Consider the following 19921-nt stretch of genomic DNA (forward strand, 5'->3'; position numbering starts at 1 on the left):
AGGAGATGGGGGTAATATTGCATGCTCAGATTGCGTTGGTGGAGTGTTCGGGAAAAAAATTATGGAAATAGGGCCAAATTGTAACTACTCCAATGTTTGACGCATGCAACGTGAGAAGTGAAATTCTTTTACTGTATGAAGCACAATCTTAGGGGGCTCATACAGAACCAAGCATTTCACTGTAATGTAGGCTACATGTACCTTATATGGGACAAATAAAACAAAATTCGAGTTAAAACTTGGTCACATCATTACCCTCCTTGCCATTACCCTCCATTACCCTCCTTGCTGATAAGCGCGGAAGCATACTGTACCGCTGGTAGACAATAGGAATGTCACACCCCTACATAAGTATTGTGGTATTTCCCCAAAAAGTTATGTTGGTGATTACAATGATGGTAGTGACCAAGAAATTATGGAAATACCATGGTAAATGATTTATACAATGGCCAGTACCATGGTTAAAACTTAAATGACCATCAAACTACCATGATACATTTTCACAAGGGACAAACCCTGAACTCTTATCATATGAAGAAAAAACATTCACCTTTATAATCAACAATGATGCAAGTATCCATTTCAGGATGCACATCATCCATCAGGATCATGAACCTCAGATGCTCGTCAATCTGATTTAGAGAAAAACAAGGTACCATTAGACAAAAGCCTTGAGGCAGATGGATGCACACTAAATGATTTCTCGCACCAATATTTTGTATTTGGTATTTTGTATTTATTAGTTAAGTTTTAACCTGTATTTATTATTCCTTATTGTCTTGTCAGTAGTATTATTATTATTGTTGATGTTGATGTTTTTACACTTTAAGGACCAGCCACGTATATATACGTGTTTCGGTGCCATACGTTGTGGACCAGAGGCACGTATATAGCCGTGGCAAGTTGTTATTGTTTTATTCCATATTAATAACCGGATCAAGATCCCCGATCGACTCTGTAGATCTATCCGCCTCTGTGGAATCGGCAACATGCAATACCGGCCAGATCCTCTTTGCGGCACCATCGCTCCACTGCAGTATCATTGTGGGCGAATGGAATTTTATTTTTTTACCCTCCAACGGAGTATCATATTACTCTGATCACAAACCAACAGCATGCACCGTGTATCACGTTTCCAAGCGGAGATTTCACCATGGAATAAGGGGATTTATCATCAACCAGTGGACATATCGTTCTACCAGATGCCGATCGATAACGAGGAAATGCTGCCGGGTATCACACGGGCTGACGGTAAGACATTTATCACCTAATTTATAGCCGGATCGGAGCTTGCTGTGCAACGCAAGCAATCGATCTGTGAATGTGGCTACTTACACGGACACTGTATTGGTAATCAATAATACTAATCGACGTCCCCCGCCGCCCCCCTTTCATCCATAGATGCTCTGGGATAGTCCGGATCATAAGCAGTTTGTGTTATTTCATTAGCATATATACAACGGAAATGCCGTTGAATATAACGTTAGTAGCCTTTAGCTCTATAACTAGCTTTCCAAAAAATAGATGATACGAAATCTGCGATAAAGCTTATATTCACGGCGCTATAAAATGACAACCTACCGATGGATTTTTTTTCTTTAAGCCATTCTGAAGGGACGGTTTATGCACTCAATTGACAATGAGAATGGACAGATAGCATAGCAACACTATAAAGTATAGATATAGCTGTTAGAAAACCCACATGTTTGTTTACATTCCCCGGTCCTCTAGCCACTAATTAGACTAAGCCCATCGGTCGTCAAAGAAAATGAAAAATAAAAAGATTGTATACAAAAAAAAGAAAAGCTTTCTCGCACCAATCAAATTAACCAATCAAACAGACTGAGACTGTTTCACCCAAATAGACTACGTTATATTGTTGTTCCCTAAATCATTTTTAAACATTCACTTTTTTTTTTATCTACTTTTTTCTCCCATCACAATTTCGTATCGTCCAATTCTACCCTCCCCTGTCTTGAACGCTGTTAGGCCATGCCTCCCACAAGCCGGCTGCAATGTGGACGAAGCCTTACATCACGTGTACCCTCCGGTACTCGAGGAAGCAGCCGTCGCATCTTTTCACCTGCACAGCGCGATCTCTCAGCGGCGGGAGTCTGCGTGGGAGGGACACGCCGCCCCCGTCGCTTCCTGATTCTGCTGCGCAGGAGCACCAACCGACCTGTAGGAGTCGCTGTCCACAACGTCCGATCCCCACCCATCAGCTTTCCCACCCCTAACACTGCCAATTGTGTTAGTATGAACGACCAGCCAAGCTGATAGCAATGCGGAGAGCTGGGCTCATTTTTAAACATTTACAAAATAAATTCAGAATTTAGAAATGTTTAGAAAAGCTAATTTTCACCAGTTTATTTCCTCTTGCATTGTTTGCCTCCAGTTTTGGTTTCTCTTTCAGCTTGGTGAAGTTGTAATGACCTCCTGGAGCCTGACCTGATCGAACGTGACTTTGAGGTAAAATAATGACTTGGACTATTTCAACAACTTCGGGGTGAGAGTTTGACAAACAAGATGATTTTATGTTTAGGTAATGCGTCTGAGTAAGTAAAATTTTATTACATGATATAACCTACTGTCACCCGAAGGATCTTAAAGGTGCTATAGATAACATTCAGCCATTACATGTCGCACTAGCACCAGAACGTAATCTATCCAATCAGGTGCATTCCACATGTGGAAATGGGAAGTAGGGGATACGTGCCTGCAATATGTAAACAACATCATTAATTTTGGACCCGCAAACTAATTTTAAATAATAAATTCTAAACGTATAATTCATCAATAATGTATTGGGGGGGGAAAGCAATATTTTTATTCTACACCTTTCTAAGCGCTCTGTGGAGGCATAATAAAAAAGAAAATCTACATAGAAATGTTACCTATAGCACCTTTAACTGCTTTAAGTTCATCTCACTATATGTTAATTCTTGGCCCCGGCTGTGATATATAGCTAGCATAGCATAGTGTGTTACACAAACAGCCAGGGACCCAACAAATTAGAGATATTATATGGCGGCGGGGGGGAGGGGCTAGCAGGGGCTTAAGCTCCCTCTGAAAAAGGCTTAGCCCCCTCTAAGCCCCCCCTCCCAGTTATGTTTCTTATTTTATTTATATATAAAATACATTACAAATTCCGTTATATTGGACATTTGTATTAATTATATCAAGCGAAGAACTGAGAAATTTGGCAGAGAGAGACAACAACATTATCGTGGGTTTGCGTGATGAGTATCTCCACCTCTTTTATTGTGAAGCTGTATCTATCTACACACTTTCACTTCCGCGTTTGAGATGCGAGAGAGTAAAAAAAAAAAAACATCTTTGGATAGCTTCTTTGCAACGGGGAAATATAACGCTTCTTTTAATAAACAGGAGCCATGCTTAAAATACGGGTTTATCGCAACAGGTCTGTGAGGTTCGCCTCTTCCCTGGACCTTTAATTCCTGTTCCCTGGACCTTTAATTCCCTGTCTCCTCACCTCTCCAGCCCCCACCCTCGCGTTCGTTTACTCTCGTCTGCTCTTCAGCAGCCCACACCCTTGGACTACCTTTCATTATGTGTTTGATTGGTCCTTGCCGAACACACACTTCTTAGTCAAGTATCAATTACCATCACGCACCTGATGTGTGTTCTAATTAGCGCCCCAGTGGGCTTTAAATACCTCGATCTCCCCCCCAGTCCTCGTCGGGTCGTTCTCTATCTGTAAGCTCCTACGGGAGATTCCCTATCTGTATCTGTTTCTGTATTCTGTATGCTGTTTCATCTCCGGCGTGAGACGAGGTGCAAGCCTTCGCCACCTGTCGCCGTTTGCCTGGAGTGGGACACAGCCTGCGCTCTCTAATTCTCTACGGGAGGTATTCCAGTGTTCCACTCCAGACCCCGCGCCAGACGCGCTCCTACAGCAGACGCGCTCCACTCCAGACCCAGCGCAGACGCGCTCCTACAGCAGATGCGCTCCTACAGCGGACGCGCTCCTACAGCAGACGCGCTCAACTCCAGACCCCGCGCAGACGCGCTCCTACAGCAGACGCGCTCCTACAGCAGACGCGCTCCACTCCAGACCCCGCGCAGACGCGCTCCTACAGCAGACGCGCTCCTACAGCGGACGCGCTCCTACAGCAGACGCGCTCCACTCCAGACCCCGCGCAGACGCGCTCCTACAGCAGACGCGCTCCTACAGCGGACGCGCTCCTACAGCAGACGCGCTCCACTCCAGACCCCACGCAGACGCGCTCCTACAGCAGACGCGCTCCACTCCAGACGCGCATCGCTCTCTAATTCTCTACGGGAGGATGCGTCTCTCCGAGCCGGCGCGCTCTCCGAACCGGCGCGTTCTCCAAGCCGACGCGCACCACTTCAGACGTTTAGCCGGCGCGCTACTACTCCAGACGCGCATCGCTCTCTAATCCTCTACGGGAGGATGCGTCTCTCCGAGCCGGCGCGCTCTCCGAACCGGCGCGTTCTCCAAGTTGACGCGCACCACTCCAGACTTCTAGCCGGCGCGCTACTTCTCCAGACGCGCATCGCTCTCTAAGTCTCTACGGGAGGATGCGTCTCTCCGAGCCGGCGCGCTCTTCAAGCCGACGCGCACCACTCCAGACGTCTAGCCTGTGCGCTCCTACTCCATCCCTGTAAGCAGCTCTGGCCCTCGCCCTGTCCAAGGCCTTAACCCTGTTTTCTCTGTCCCTGTCTCCAGCCCGCCTCCCCGGGCCTCTGTCTCTGTTCCCCTCTCCAGTGCCCCTGTTCCTGCCCTGGCCCTGTTCCTTTAGCCTTAGCCCCTTAGCCTGCTCGCCTCTTAAAGGCACAGTGCCAATTTTCCCTAATTCTTGTTTCCAGTATTTTGTGTTCTCCTTTAGCCTTAGCCCCTTTGCCTGCTCGCCTCTTAAAGGCACAGTGCCAATTTTCCCTAATTCTTGTTTCCAGTATTTTGTGTTCTCCCTTAGCCTTCCCCTTAGCCTGCTCGCCTCTTAAAGGCACATTGCCCTTTTTCCTTGTTCCAGTATTTTTGTGTTCTCCCTTAAAGGGACAGTGCCGCTTTTCTGTTATATTCAATAAATGCCCAGTTCTTGGCTTACTCTCATACCTGTCTTGTGTTGTGCGATTGGGGTCGGTTACAAACCATAACAGTATGACCCGACCCGTCGACGACCCCAGCCAGCACAGACAGTGTATGTTGAGTTTGTCCTTGTTAGTCTCCCCTGTTAGCTCCCCTGTTAGCCTTGTTAGTTTCCCTGTTAGTTCCCCTGTTGACTCCCCTGTTAGCTTCCCTGTTAGCTCCCCTGTTAGCCTGTTAGCTCCCCTGTTAGCCTTTGTTAGTTCCCCTGTTAGTTCCCCTGTTGACTCCCCTGTTAGCTCCCCTGTAACTTCCCTGTTAGCCTCGTTAGCTCCCCTGCAGCTTGCCAGGCCTCTACTACCGGCATGGCCCCAGTCTGCTAGCTTAGCCCCGGCTGTTCGCACAGCCTCTAGGTTAATGCAGCCCTTGCAGCTAGCATAGGCCCTGTAGCTAGCCATGCCCAGGCAGCTAACCCGGTCCCTCTGCATGGCCTCCACTTTTTGTGTAGCCTTCCCACTGCTAGGACTGCCCCTTCAGCTAGCAAGGTCAGTTTCCCCACTGCTAGGACTGCCCCTTCAGCTAGCAAGGTCAGTTTTTTCCCCACTGCTAGGACTGCCCCTTCAGCTAGCAAGGTCAGTTTTCTCCCACTGCTAGGACTGCCCCTTCAGCTAGCAAGGTCAGTTTCCCCACTGCTAGGACTGCCCCTTCAGCTAGCAAGGTCAGTTTCCCCACTGCTAGGACTGCCCCTTCAGCTAGCAAGGTCAGTTTTCTCCCACTGCTAGGACTGCCCTTTCAGCTAGCAAGGTCAGTTTTCCCCACTGCTAGGACTGCCCCTTCAGCTAGCAAGGTCGGTTCCCCACAGCTAGGACTGTCCTTCCAGCTAGCTTGTTCTCTCATGCTGGTCCAGCCCTGTCTGCTAGCCTAGCTCCGGCAGCTAGCGCAGCCTCTATGTTAATGTAGCAGTACAGCTAGCATAGGCCCTGTAGCTATCAGTGCCCTGGCAGCTTCCCTGTCCCTCTGCTAGCCGCACTTTTGGTGTAGCTTCCCCGCTAGCATGGCCCAATTTTTTGTTTGTTGCCTTGTTTATGTCCCCTGCCCCTCTGTCTGTATTTTTGGGTCGCCCGGTGGCTCCCGTGGAGGGGGGGGTACTGTGAGGTTCGCCTCTTCCCTGGACCTTTAATTCCTGTTCCCTGGACCTTTAATTCCCTGTCTCCTCACCTCTCCAGCCCCCACCCTCGCGTTCGTTTACTCTCGTCTGCTCTTCAGCAGCCCACACCCTTGGACTACCTTTCATTATGTGTTTGATTGGTCCTTGCCGAACACACACTTCTTAGTCAAGTATCAATTACCATCACGCACCTGATGTGTGTTCTAATTAGCGCCCCAGTGGGCTTTAAATACCTCGATCTCCCCCCCAGTCCTCGTCGGGTCGTTCTCTATCTGTAAGCTCCTACGGGAGATTCCCTATCTGTATCTGTTTCTGTATTCTGTATGCTGTTTCATCTCCGGCGTGAGACGAGGTGCAAGCCTTCGCCACCTGTCGCCGTTTGCCTGGAGTGGGACACAGCCTGCGCTCTCTAATTCTCTACGGGAGGTATTCCAGTGTTCCACTCCAGACCCCGCGCCAGACGCGCTCCTACAGCAGACGCGCTCCACTCCAGACCCAGCGCAGACGCGCTCCTACAGCAGATGCGCTCCTACAGCGGACGCGCTCCTACAGCAGACGCGCTCAACTCCAGACCCCGCGCAGACGCGCTCCTACAGCAGACGCGCTCCTACAGCAGACGCGCTCCACTCCAGACCCCGCGCAGATGCGCTCCTACAGCAGACGCGCTCCTACAGCGGACGCGCTCCTACAGCAGACGCGCTCCACTCCAGACCCCGCGCAGACGCGCTCCTACAGCAGACGCGCTCCTACAGCGGACGCGCTCCTACAGCGGACGCGCTCCTACAGCAGACGCGCTCCACTCCAGACCCCGCGCAGACGCGCTCCTACAGAAGACGCGCTCCACTCCAGACGCGCATCGCTCTCTAATTCTCTACGGGAGGATGCGTCTCTCCGAGCCGGCGCGCTCTCCGAACCGGCGCGTTCTCCAAGCCGACGCGCACCACTTCAGACGTTTAGCCGGCGCGCTACTACTCCAGACGCGCATCGCTCTCTAATCCTCTACGGGAGGATGCGACTCTCCGAGCCGGCGCGCTCTCCGAACCGGCGCGTTCTCCAAGCCGACGCGCACCACTCCAGACTTCTAGCCGGCGCGCTACTTCTCCAGACGCGCATCGCTCTCTAATTCTCTACGGGAGGATGCGTCTCTCCGAGCCGGCGCGCTCTTCAAGCCGACGCGCACCACTCCAGACGTCTAGCCTGTGCGCTCCTACTCCATCCCTGTAAGCAGCTCTGGCCCTCGCCCTGTCCAAGGCCTTAACCCTGTTTTCTCTGTCCCTGTCTCCAGCCCGCCTCCCCGGGCCTCTGTCCCTGTTCCCCTCTCCAGTGCCCCTGTTCCTGCCCTGTCCTTGCCCTGGCCCTGTTCCTTTAGCCTTAGCCCCTTAGCCTGCTCGCCTCTTAAAGGCACAGTGCCAATTTTCCCTAATTCTTGTTTCCAGTATTTTGTGTTCTCCTTTAGCCTTAGCCCCTTTGCCTGCTCGCCTCTTAAAGGCACAGTGCCAATTTTCCCTAATTCTTGTTTCCAGTATTTTGTGTTCTCCCTTAGCCTTCCCCTTAGCCTGCTCGCCTCTTAAAGGCACATTGCCCTTTTTCCTTGTTCCAGTATTTTTGTGTTCTCCCTTAAAGGGACAGTGCCGCTTTTCTGTTGTATTCAATAAATGCCCAGTTCTTGGCTTACTCTCATACCTGTCTTGTGTTGTGCGATTGGGGTCGGTTACAAACCATAACAAGGTCGGTGATTCTTGCGTGCCGAGCATAATATGTGGCGACAACAACAACAACAACGAGGCAATGATGACAACTGTGTTCAAGTTGGCAGATAAAGTAGCATTCAACGCCAATCTGGAATTGGAGGGCGGCGAGTGGATATGACATGTTTCAAACATTAGCAGGGATTTTGGAGGACTTAACAACAAACAAGTTATCACTAAATCTCAGCAAAACAAACTTTATTGTCTTCCACTCAAATCGGATGCACACACATCACATGTGCATACAAATAAATGAAAAGGAGCTGTCAAGAGTGGCGTCCACAAAATTCCTGGGGGTCATCATCGATGAGTCACTCAACTTCAAATGCCACATAAAACACCTACAAACAAAACTGTCCAAATATGTTGGCTTATTCTGCAAAATACGGCATTTTCTTCCCTTGCCTGCCCTTCTCACTTTATATAATAATAATAATAATTCATTTAATTTATATAGCGCTTCTCAATAACCCGAAGTCGCTGACAGTAGTCGGGAGCAGGGGTACAAACAAAGAGACGAAAGCATAAAACCCTGTTTGAACCCCTCATTAATTACTGTAACGTCATATGGTGCAACACATACCCCAGCCATCTCAAAAAACTAGAAAGCCTTCAAAAGAGGGTACTACGAGTGCTGTCATGGTCCGGGTATCGAGCGCCCTCAAAGCCTCTTTTCCATCGCTTTGGTCTCCTGAGGCTCGCTGAATTTAACATTCATCAAAACGCATCAATTATGTATCAAGTTGTCAACAACATGAATCACAGACTGTCTGAGCTTATCCCAGTCTGCCAACCACTGCACATCCACAACACAAGAAACAAGCATCTTATATCTGGCAAGAGGAGAAGGCTAAATTGTGCTAGCCTAAGCATAGCATGCAGGGGTCCACAGATCTGGAACAAGCTTGATGAAAATCTAAAAATGACTAATACCTTTAAAACCTTTAAAAAATCATTGAAAGAGGAACTGCTAAAATCATATCTCTAATTAAAATTATAACTTAGGAATAAATTTGTCTGTATTATGTATCTCTGTTATGTCAGTAGTAGGTAGGTGTGTAAACCTACCCACGTTGCAGTTTTTTGTTTTGTTTTTGTTTGTTTGTTTTGTTTATTTTGTTATTGTTTTGTTTGTTCATATTCTGTTTGTATCTGTGTTCAGGCTCCCTCCAAAAGCTTTAAATAGCTTCTTGGGAGACCTGGCACATGCACACAATTTGCGACATGTTATCACATGAGGATACTCGCATGTAAAATGTATCGTGTGTGTGTGTGAATAAAAATTCAATTCAATTCAATTCAATTCAATTCAAGGTATGGTGAGTCGTGTTTTCAATTGCATTCTGATCACCCGCCGCGGTGATCTGCAACAGCTGATCTGCTGTTCATGAATGAATGAATGAATGAATGAAAACTTTATTTAACAGATTGCAGAATGGGTACAATACAGTACGGCTCCACTTGCACAATCTGAAAGTAGCCACTTCCGGCTGACTTCCGGTTGCCAATGGCACTTCCTGTCCCATCCAAATACATTGGTTTTAGCTACTTTTCTCCCCTTATTTAAACAACTTTGTCGTCACAGAGAGGCAGTGAAACGTTTGTATTATTATAGTATAGAATGTATTTAATAAGCAAACGTTTGTCAGCAGGGTTTTTGGGCTGTATTTCATGTAAAAACGTTTACTGTTAGTTTCCTTGCTCAGCCAGCATTAGCTAACAGAAGCTAGTGGTTAAACAGGCCGGATTAGCTTTGAGCTAACTATCTTTCCCGACCCATGTATTCATTCCATTCTAAACATAACGTTAGTTTACAAAACATGACCTGTCTATATAACGTTGAGGAACAAATTATAAGTGTGTGGGTGTGTGTTTTTGTGAACATTGGACTGCAAACAGAAAATGCATCACAGTTACAGACAGTAGCTACTGTTAGCTGCACTCAGGCTGGCTGCACTCAGGCGGCGCGATCAGCCTGTTGGACAGGGAATGAAGATATCCAGCGAACACTTCATTGCCTCGGATTATGTTGTTGGGGGTGGAAGGTTTGTCCAGAAGACCACTAATCAGCTGAAGCCTGATGCGGTTCCCTCAGTCTTCGACAGACAGACCGGCGCAGGCTCCCGGGAGTGATGGCTAGCTAGTTAGCACCAGCCGAGGACCGGCGTTAGCTGCCGGGAGCGATGGCTAGCTAGTTAGCACCAGCCGAGGACCGGCGTTAGCTGCCGGGAGCGATGGCTAGCTAGTTAGCGCCAGCCGGGGACCTGGAGCGATGGCTAGCTAGTTAGCACCAGTCGGGGACCGGCGTCAGCTGCCGGGAGCGATGGCTAGCTAGTTAGCGCCAGCCGGGGACCTGGAGCGATGGCTAGCTAGTTAGCACCAGTCGGGGACCGGCGTTAGCTGCCGGGAGCGATGGCTAGCTAGTTAGCACCAGTCGGGGACCGGCGTTAGCTGCCGGGAGCGATGGCTAGCTAGTTAGCACCAGTCGGTTGGTCCCCGGCTGGTGCTAACTAGCTAGCCATCGCTCCCGGGAGCCTGCGCCGGTCTGTCTGTCGAAGACCGAGGGAACCGCATCAGGCTTCAGCTGATTAGTGGTCTTCTGGACAAACCTTCCACCCCCAACAACATAATCCGAGGCAATGAAGTGTTCGCTGGAGATCTTCATTCCCTGTCCAACAGGCTGATCGCGCCGCCTGAGTGCAGCCAGCCTGAGTGCAGCTAACAGTAGCTACTGTCTGTAACTGTGATGCATTTTCTGTTTGCAGTCCAATGTTCACAAAAACACACACCCACACACTTATAATTTGTTCCTCAACGTTATATAGACAGGTCATGTTTTGTAAACTAACGTTATGTTTAGAATGGAATGAATACATGGGTCGGGAAAGATAGTTAGCTCAAAGCTAATCCGGCCTGTTTAACCACTAGCTTCTGTTAGCTAATGCTGGCTGAGCAAGGAAACTAACAGTAAACGTTTTTACATGAAATACAGCCCAAAAACCCTGCTGACAAACGTTTGCTTATTAAATACATTCTATACTATAATAATACAAACGTTTCATTGCCTCTCTGTGACGACAAAGTTGTTTAAATAAGGGGAGAAAAGTTGCTAAAACCAATGTATTTGGATGGGACACGAAGTGCCATTGGCAACCGGAAGTCAGCTGGAAGTGGCTACTTTCAGATTGTGCAAGTGGATTAAGGGGATGCAGACCAGAGAAAAACGTTTGTCTCTTTACAATATCAGTATATTAAGTTAGCCATTGTTTTAGATCCTGGCCCGCCAAACCACAGGCTTGGGGAAAATCTGGCCCGTGGCCAGACCGCCTGTTTCAGTTCCGCAACCGTTCCTATTTCCGGGGTAGGCCTGATTGGCCGCGACAGGCACGTGACCCGCCGCGGCCACCCCCCGCGGCAGCCCCAGGACGCGGCAACGAGGCTGCTGTGTTTCACCGCCGCTTTCCGCCTTCAACGCCGCCCGCAGCAGCAAATTTGCGCGTATCATGCAATCATTTATCATTTAACATTTGAAAGGCATACATTGTTGTATGAAATAAAATAGTATAGAGACATATGTACAGCGTTCGATGCAGAATAGAAGTAACTGAGTTACCATACAATATACAATACGCAGGGCCGCCTGGGAGAAATGCGAGGCCCTGTGCGAGATTTAAACGCGAGGCCCCCCCCCCCCCCCCCCCCCCCAAAAAGGTAAAAAAAAAAAATTATATATATATATATATATATTTTTTTTTTTTTTTCATACAGTCAACATATTCGTAAATAATAGCGCTGCCCGAGGCTGGGCATGATACAGTCAACATATAGCAAGAGAGAGCGCGAGAGAGAGCTCCCGTTCTACAGTCAATATACAGTGTACAGAGAGAGACACATTGGAAAGAAATTGAAATGCTATTTGGCCCTAAACAGAGAGTACACAGTGGCAGAATACCTGAGCACTGTGACTAAAGATCCTTGACTAGGTACAGACTCAGCGAGCACAGCCTAGCCATCGAGAAAGGCCGCCATAGGCAGACTGTGTGTGTTAGAAAGAGAGAGAGAGAGAGCATGTGTGTTAGAGAGAGAGCATGTATGAGAGAGATAAGCAAAGATGACCCCCTAAAGGATATTCAACTTTTAATGAAAGAACAAAACAGAAGGAAAAGATAACTTCACAAAGGCAACATGAATATACATAGATCCAAAAGGACAAAGATCAACACTTAAATCCAAAGAGAAGAGGGTCTATACCAAGAGAAAACAAAGCAGCAAGGAGCCAATGGCCGACAGCTAAAGGCTAGCCAGGTAGGCTACTGACACCAGGCCACACACAGCTTTGGCCAACGGCCCAACGCTACCCAAGCTACACAAACGAACAAATGAATTCACACACAGCACATGTCGTATCTCCAAATGTTGTGAAGTAACATATGTTTTGCCTGGAAAAAAACATCGTTATTAACAAAACATTCGGGAGGGGAAGGAAGGAAGAGTGGGGTAATGTCATGACATTTTCATTAATCTTACCTGCACCAAGGAACGCAGGGCGAAAGGCCGCAACACAGGTCTCCACGTTGACGAAAGGCCTCTCGCTGTCGGGACAAAAATAAGCTATGGCCAGAGCCTTGTCATGGTGCAGGCCCGACTACATCTTCTGTCAAAGATGATGTCGTAGTCAGAGTGCCAGAACCCCCTGCTATTCTCACGGCTAATGTCAATGGTCGTAGCACAAGCTAACAGCTAACTCAAGGCTAACTGATAGCATCAAACGAACGTTCCCAGCCGAGCGCAACGTCGAAGCTAAACAGCTAACTGGCTAACAGTTAGCTCAACCAGGCTATCGCTAACCATTAGCTAACGCAGAAGCACATGACACCAGGCCATACACCGTTAGCTACTAGTAGTACTACAACAGCTAGTCGGCCAGTTTAGCTCCAGAGAGAGAGAGAGAGAGAGAGAGAGAGAGAGCGATGTCCACGGCGGGAATAGAATAGAGTTAATAGAATAGGTTAAAAACTCACCAAACGTCCAAGAGGATGGAGACAACCGCGTGGAGTTGACGAAGTTCATCTGCCAAACGACCATCCTCTTCATCTTGGCTGCATGTCTCTAGGTTAGCTAACGCTAGTTAGCCTTTAGCTGAGCTAGCTACTAGCCGACATCATCATGGCTATATCCCGACTGCATCATTTCGTCAACGTTCCTTGGTGACCGACCGACTGATAATGACCGACCTCTTCGAGTTGGCTGGCATAACTAAGCATAATAGTCAAAAGCTGCACGCGCGAAATAGTCAAACGCAGCTGACTCACGCTGGCGTACTACACATGATGTAAGTAACCACTCCGCTCCCTTCGTTGAAACCAATAGTATGTCTGCTGCAGAGCCCCATAGCTCCCTTCGTTGAAACCAATAGTATGTCACTGCAGACCCAGGAACAAGTCAGACACATTCTACAAACGTGTTTAATGTGAAATATATAAGCATATAAGCAAAACTAGATTTTAGGTCTGTGATGAAAAAGGGCCTCGCGGGAAGGGGGGCCTCGCAAAAATAAATAAAATAAATAAATAAAAATAATAATAAATAAAAAAAATATATATATATATATTTTTTTTTTTTTTTTTTGCGAGGCCCCCCTTCCCGCGAGGCCCTGTGCGACCGCACTGCTCCAGGGTTCCCACGGACCTGGAAAACATGGAAAACATGGGATTCATGGGATTCATTTTCCAGGTATGGAAAGGCATGGAAACTGAGCAAAAGTGACCAATTACATGGAAATAGAAACAGTTGTCCTGGAAAATTTTATTGGATGATTTGTAATAAAATTTAACTATTGAGCACAGAATTAACATGAGTTTATAAAAACCCTTTACATGTGAGCAGCTTTTACTGTAGATAGAAATGGATGATACCATGTTGTAGAGCATGCTCTTGGCATCCTATATGCCATATGGTATATTGGATGTTGGAATTTGATGCAGACATGCTCCCCTGTTTTGCAGCTGGATGCTTAAGACAGTGGGGTGCTGTTCTGCAGCTTGATGCCCCTCAGACATGCCCAGACGCGTGTACCGGTTCCGCAACAGTAAGTGACTTCCGGGTAGGCCTGATTGGCCCCGACAGGCACGTGACGCTGCAAACTCAGGACGCGCAACGAGGCTGCTGAGAGCTGTCGCGCGGAAATAGGCTGTCTATTGCCATTCTCTAACACAAACTCTAACCTTAACCAGCTCCTTAACAGCGTCTAAACTTAACCGTTCTAACCTTAACCAACTCCGAAACAATGCCTAACCTTAACCTTAACCTTAACCATGCCTAACCTTAACCATAGAAAGAATATTGCCATTCTCTAACACAAACTCTAACCTTAACCAGCTCCTTAACAGCGCCTAAACTTAACCGTTCTAACCTTAACCAACTCCGAAACAATGCCTAACCTTAACCTTAACCTTAACCATGCCTAACCTTAACCGGCGAAAGAATACACGTTAAAAAAAAAATCACGTTAAAAAAAATAAATTCAATGGGATTCGAACTCGTCAACAACGGACCGCAGGATCGCAGGACCGCTGCTCTGCGAGGTGAGCTAAAGCGCCGAATGAGAGTCATAGCGGATTTGGACGGTTACATCATTCCGCAAGAGCGGAGCGTGCCGCGCGGCAGAGAAAGTTGCGCGTCACGTGCCTGTCGGGGCCAATCAGGCCTACCCCGGAAGTCACTTACTGTTGCGGAACAGCTACACGCTGCCCAGACATGTCAGTTGATTGATAGTCAGCATTTATATATTAGAGAGGGCTTAGTTGATCCCCTCAGTCTGTGTGCGCGTCCCTGATCACAAGTAAGTGTTAAATATGTGTATAATGAGGACGCTTAGTTATATATGTATATAGTTAATCTATATACTATATATATTTATATAGTTAAGGCTTATAGTAAGGTCATAATTCTACCAGCTGCTTAGGAAGCAATTTACCAGTACGCTTATAGTGATAATCTAGCCCAGTGGTGCCCAACCAGTCGATCGCGATCGACAGGTAGATCGCGGGCTGATTTCAAGTAGATCTCGATTAATAAAATTTGATTATAAAAAAAAAAAAAAAATTTTTTTTTGCTAAATCAACTTTGCCTCTCCTTGTTAACTACAACAAGCAATGCTGTTTGTTATTTAAGATGAGGTTGGACTCTGCACTGACAGATTTGTGTTCATTATGCTGCTTTTATAAAGCCTCAAATGACTGCTTACAATATACAATTTTGGCTGGTAGCTCTCGGCTAAGTGGTAAATTAAAAAGTAGATCTTGGTTCAAAAAAGGTTAGGCACCCCTGATCTAGCCTATTGAGTATAATCTATATTGTTGATTGTAGTATTTAGTACCTGTTTATCACCTGTTGAATTGTCACAATTAGAATCGATGCATTTTGATTAATCGATGCATCGTTACACCCCTAAAGAGTAGGCATACTACCCCTTCTACATAAGACTCATAATCTCAAATGTGTGATGCATTACAGGAGTGAGTGACAATGACACGCGGCAGTTTCAAGTCATATTGGAAATATGACTCTCAATACAAGGACTGGATTAGAGAGGTACCAGGAGATGTCCACAAGGCTTATTGCAAGTTTTGCCGCAAGTCATTTGACATCAGCAATATGGGGATCTCTTCCCTCAAGAGCCATTCAAAAGGACAAACCCACACCAAGTTAGCTGGACAGCTAAATAGTGAAAGAAGAATGACAGATTTCTTGGCTACAAAAACAGGAGAGGGAAGAAGCGGCCAAACAAGCCAGGATATCGAAAGTGACAGTCAGGTGCCCAGTACCAGCAGTGAACAGCCTACGGAAAAAGGCTCTAGAGCTCAGGGGAAAACATTTTTTTCAAGCCAAGCTGTATTTGAAGCAGAGATTCGCTGGGTCATGAAGATGGTCAGATCACACTTCTCATTCAACTCCAACTCTGACATTTCAAACTTTTGCTCAGATGTTCCCAGACAGCGAAGATGGAAGAGGAGGATGACAGAGGAAAAGGGAGAACAGTGGAGAGGAGTTGAGAAGAGTAGGAAGAGAAGACGGGAGCGGACACGAGGGGAGGTGTGGAGAGAAGAGGACAGGATGAGAGGAGAGGAGTGGAAGAGAGAACATATATCAATCCCAGTGCTCATGTGTTCCAGTTCAATAAATTGTTGTTCATCTACAGCTTGTTGCATTATTTCATGCATTGATATTATCAATAAGACATAATCTCTAAGCATTTACAATGTAGACTTGACTGGCACATCTTTTAAATCAAGTAAGTAGTCAGGTGTCCTAGGGGGTTGTGTGTGTGTGTGAGGGGAGGGGGGCGCGGATGGGGGCGGAAAACTTCAGGGGCCTATAGATCATCACTTAATATGGTACCTGGAAAATCAGGAGGTAGTATGGAAAAAAATGTCAAGGCAAGCGTGGGAACCCAGCTCGCACACCCCCTGAGGCGGCCCTGACAATACGCTATAGTGCAAAGCAGAAATGGGATGAGGTACAATTTACAGTAAGGTGATACTATGCAATGTACTAATATACAATACGGCTCACTTTTCCCACTTCAATGACAATGACAGAGCCGCTGTTTAATAATATTGTCGCGGCGGAGCTCCGTCGCGGCAGCATTATGTAGCAGTAATCCCCCCTTTTTTACTATCGACAACTATAGTAGCGCTGCCTTGCTGTGGATCCTCCGGTCCGGTTCAATTCCCTTAAACTTTATTATTATTTTTTTTAAGGTGCATTCTTTCGCCGGTTAAGTTTTTTTTTTCTCCCATCCCAATGTTAGTCGTATGCCAATTCCCAATCCCTTCCTGGTCGCTGCGCACTTACCCCCCACAGTCAGATCATCTGGGAGAGTGGAGGCTACCACGTGCTTCCTCCGACACACGTCCAGCCAATCACCGCTTCTTTTCACCTGGCAGCGCGGATTCTCATTGAGAGGGCGTAGCGTGTGGGAGGATCACACTATCCCCCTCAGGTCCTATCCGCGCTTAGCAGGCGCCCCGACCGAACTGTAGGAGTCGCTGTTTACAACGACCCGGACCCACCCCGCCAGCTTCTCCCACCCTCTAATACAGCCAATTGTATTAGTGTGGACGGCCAGCCAAGCTGGTGACAACCCCGGAGCTGTGAGCTGGATTCGAACAGGCGAATCCAGCTCACAGCTCCGGGGTTGGTGACGAACGCATTCTCCGCTACGCCACCTAACCGCGATTTTACTTCATTTTGATGATTGCACCAGACAGTATTAATTTAAACATTTCTGTTATGGTCCTCAACTAGGGGTGTAAAGGTACACGTATCCGTACCGAACCGAACTGTTTCAGTGTGTACCGTACCGTACCGAACGGCTGTGTAGTGTACCGAACGAATACAACGGTATGTTAACCACTAACGACCGCCCACGGGGGCTGTTTTTTTCACAATCTAATATAATATATATATATATATATATTTTTTTGACAGCCCTACAAGTACAATTAGTTACTGCACACTACATAACCCCTGAGTGGAACATGGAAAGCCAAACTTTCCCCCACTGTACCGAAAACCCGTACCGAACCGTGACTTCAAAACCGAGGTACGTACTGTAACGTGGTTTTTGTGTACCGTTACACCCCTAAACACAAGCAAAATAAAACATTTGTTTATTGTTTAGTCTACCGTTCTTACGTTTTGCCAGACACCAAATGGGACCACGTTGATGTTGGTTAGTTGAACCTGACTTTGCTCCAGATACCTGTGGCAGAGTGAGACAAGAGTGAGACAGTGGGGTCAGCACCGCTGCCTCGAACCCCAGCGGGAGGCCTTTCTGTGTGGAGTTTGCATGTTCTCCCCGTGTTTGCGTGGGTTTTCCTCTGAGGACTCCGGTTTCCTCCCACATCAAAAGACATGCATGTTAGGCAGGGACCACGGATGAAAACTAGCTCATTAGCTAACTCTGGCACATTTACATTGATGTGGAAACTGAAAGTGTTGATTAACGTGCATTGTCCCTGGGTAATAAATTAATTAATTAAACCATGATGACTAATGATGACTTATGATCTGCCTTTGTTTACTACATTACATGCACATTTAACATTAGAATTATCATTGTCTTTCTTTATCTCTGGAATATACTATTGAGTGAATACATGGATCGAAGGACTGATCCTGTCCGTGTCCATACCCAGATAGCAAACTGACATAGAAACAGCATTGGATCAATGTTGACACGTCACTGTAAATAACTTTGAATCAACATTGAAATTTTGTTTTCAAAATTCACTCAATGTTGCTTTTAAGGCAACATAAAAAAAAGGCCATGGGTTGTCGACATTAATTCCAATGTTGATTTTCAACCTCAACCAAAACAATATGATTCTGATGTAATTTCAACATTGAATCAATGTCACTTTGCTATCTGGGTTAAAGAACTTAAGAGTGGTGGACACGATGGCCTCTTCGTTATCTTCTGAGCCCTGGTCAGTGTACCCACCAAAAGACAGGTCTTGATGTATGACCAACATAAATGGGGACATCTGGCCTCCTCTCTGACAAGGCTCTCAACGTGGGGTAGCTGCAAATGGAAAAAGGAGAAGTCAGTCCCTTACAAATATAGTTTATTTCTGAACAAAATCCCAACCGCAGCTTGACACCACACGATAGACAACAATACCTGAGGTGGTCTGAGTGCATATGGCTGATGTAGATGAAGTCGGCCGCGCACAGTCTGTCCAACCAGTCGGCGGGAGGCTCGTGGAGCAGCCACCAGCCCCTGGCGAAGGCGGGACCCTTCAGCCACGGGTCAAACACAACCCGTCTCTGCCCAAGCTGCAGCTCCATGCACGCGTGTGTCAGGTATGTCACCTGTTCAAAGTGACAGCAAAAGGGTCAGTAAGTAGTTTAGACAGGGTGCGAACCATGGGGGGAGCTGGGGGAGCCATGGCTCCCCTATATGAGACATCAGCCCCCCTGAAAACATGATTTGTGAATTTTTGGGGGGTGTCTAAAATACTGACAATAAATGATAAATACATTTTGAGAATTGGGCAGATCTTCACCATCAGGTGGGTGGCGATAATTAGGGATGCACCGAAAATTCCGCTACCGAAAATTATCGGCCGAAAATGGTTAAAACGGCTCTTTCGGCTTTCGGCCGAAAGGGTTTTAGCACCGAAAATATATGACCGAAAGTCAAATAACGTGTTGTTGTGATGACGTCATCAAAACGCGACTACTACAGACATACCGGTAGCATGCGCAACATGTAACGTGAGCAGCTTGGCAGCTCTTCCTGCATTCTACAGCCTGTGATAACTAACTCCTCTTGGGAGTAGGGATGCCCCCCGAAACCCTGTTCTAAACTAAATTAGAAAAAAACGGAGTATTGATCAGCTCCAACTATCAGTAGTCTAGGAGCGGATTAGCTACGGAGCTAACAGTGTATCATCCATCTGCGACGCAACGGTGGCAGCAACAGTGGACACTGAGTAATGTTAACGTTATGACGAGTTCATACTACACTACACGTATGAACTCGACATAACGTTAACGTTACTCCGTTTAAATTAAGTGTTTAATTAGCAGCAATCTGTTGTTGAAAATGTATCGTTAAACCGCAAATGGAAATGCGAGGACAGGAAGTCGTCATCAATCGTTGTAGTCTCTCGTAAGCTATGTCATCCCCCGCTAAGAGTCATGGGAGATGTAGTAAATGCAACAGTCCTGTGTGTGTGTCTTTATGCAATCGTTATGCAGTTTTAAAGCACCTTGGCTTTGTTCTGAATGCACTTTGTTGTAATTATCCTACAGAGAAAAGAAAATGCACTTGACTTTAATGCACATTTTGTTGTATGCAAAGAGAAAATGTTTAAATTGTACAATCTTTCAGCAGTCAGTCTGGAATTAATGTATGCATTCAAAAGT

General features: G+C 46.8%; 1 protein-coding gene across 1 annotated transcript in view; it reads right to left on the reverse strand.

Annotated features, from left to right (window-relative positions):
- Positions 1-19921, reverse strand: part of LOC311245869 (cytidine monophosphate-N-acetylneuraminic acid hydroxylase-like) — a gene marked incomplete at its 5' end in the record, with an annotated part of 85825 nt that overhangs the window by 30140 nt on the left and 35764 nt on the right. Inside the window, 4 exons of the mRNA XM_084335893.1 lie at positions 551-632; positions 17684-17750; positions 18492-18572; positions 18672-18862. Of these exons, the coding sequence (XP_084192019.1) occupies positions 551-632; positions 17684-17750; positions 18492-18572; positions 18672-18862 (421 nt within the window). The remainder of the gene's footprint in view (positions 1-550; positions 633-17683; positions 17751-18491; positions 18573-18671; positions 18863-19921) is intronic.

Source organism: Notolepis coatsorum, assembly GCF_963971535.1.
Source record: "Notolepis coatsorum genome assembly, chromosome: 19".
NCBI classification, from domain to species: domain Eukaryota; kingdom Metazoa; phylum Chordata; class Actinopteri; order Aulopiformes; family Paralepididae; genus Notolepis; species Notolepis coatsorum.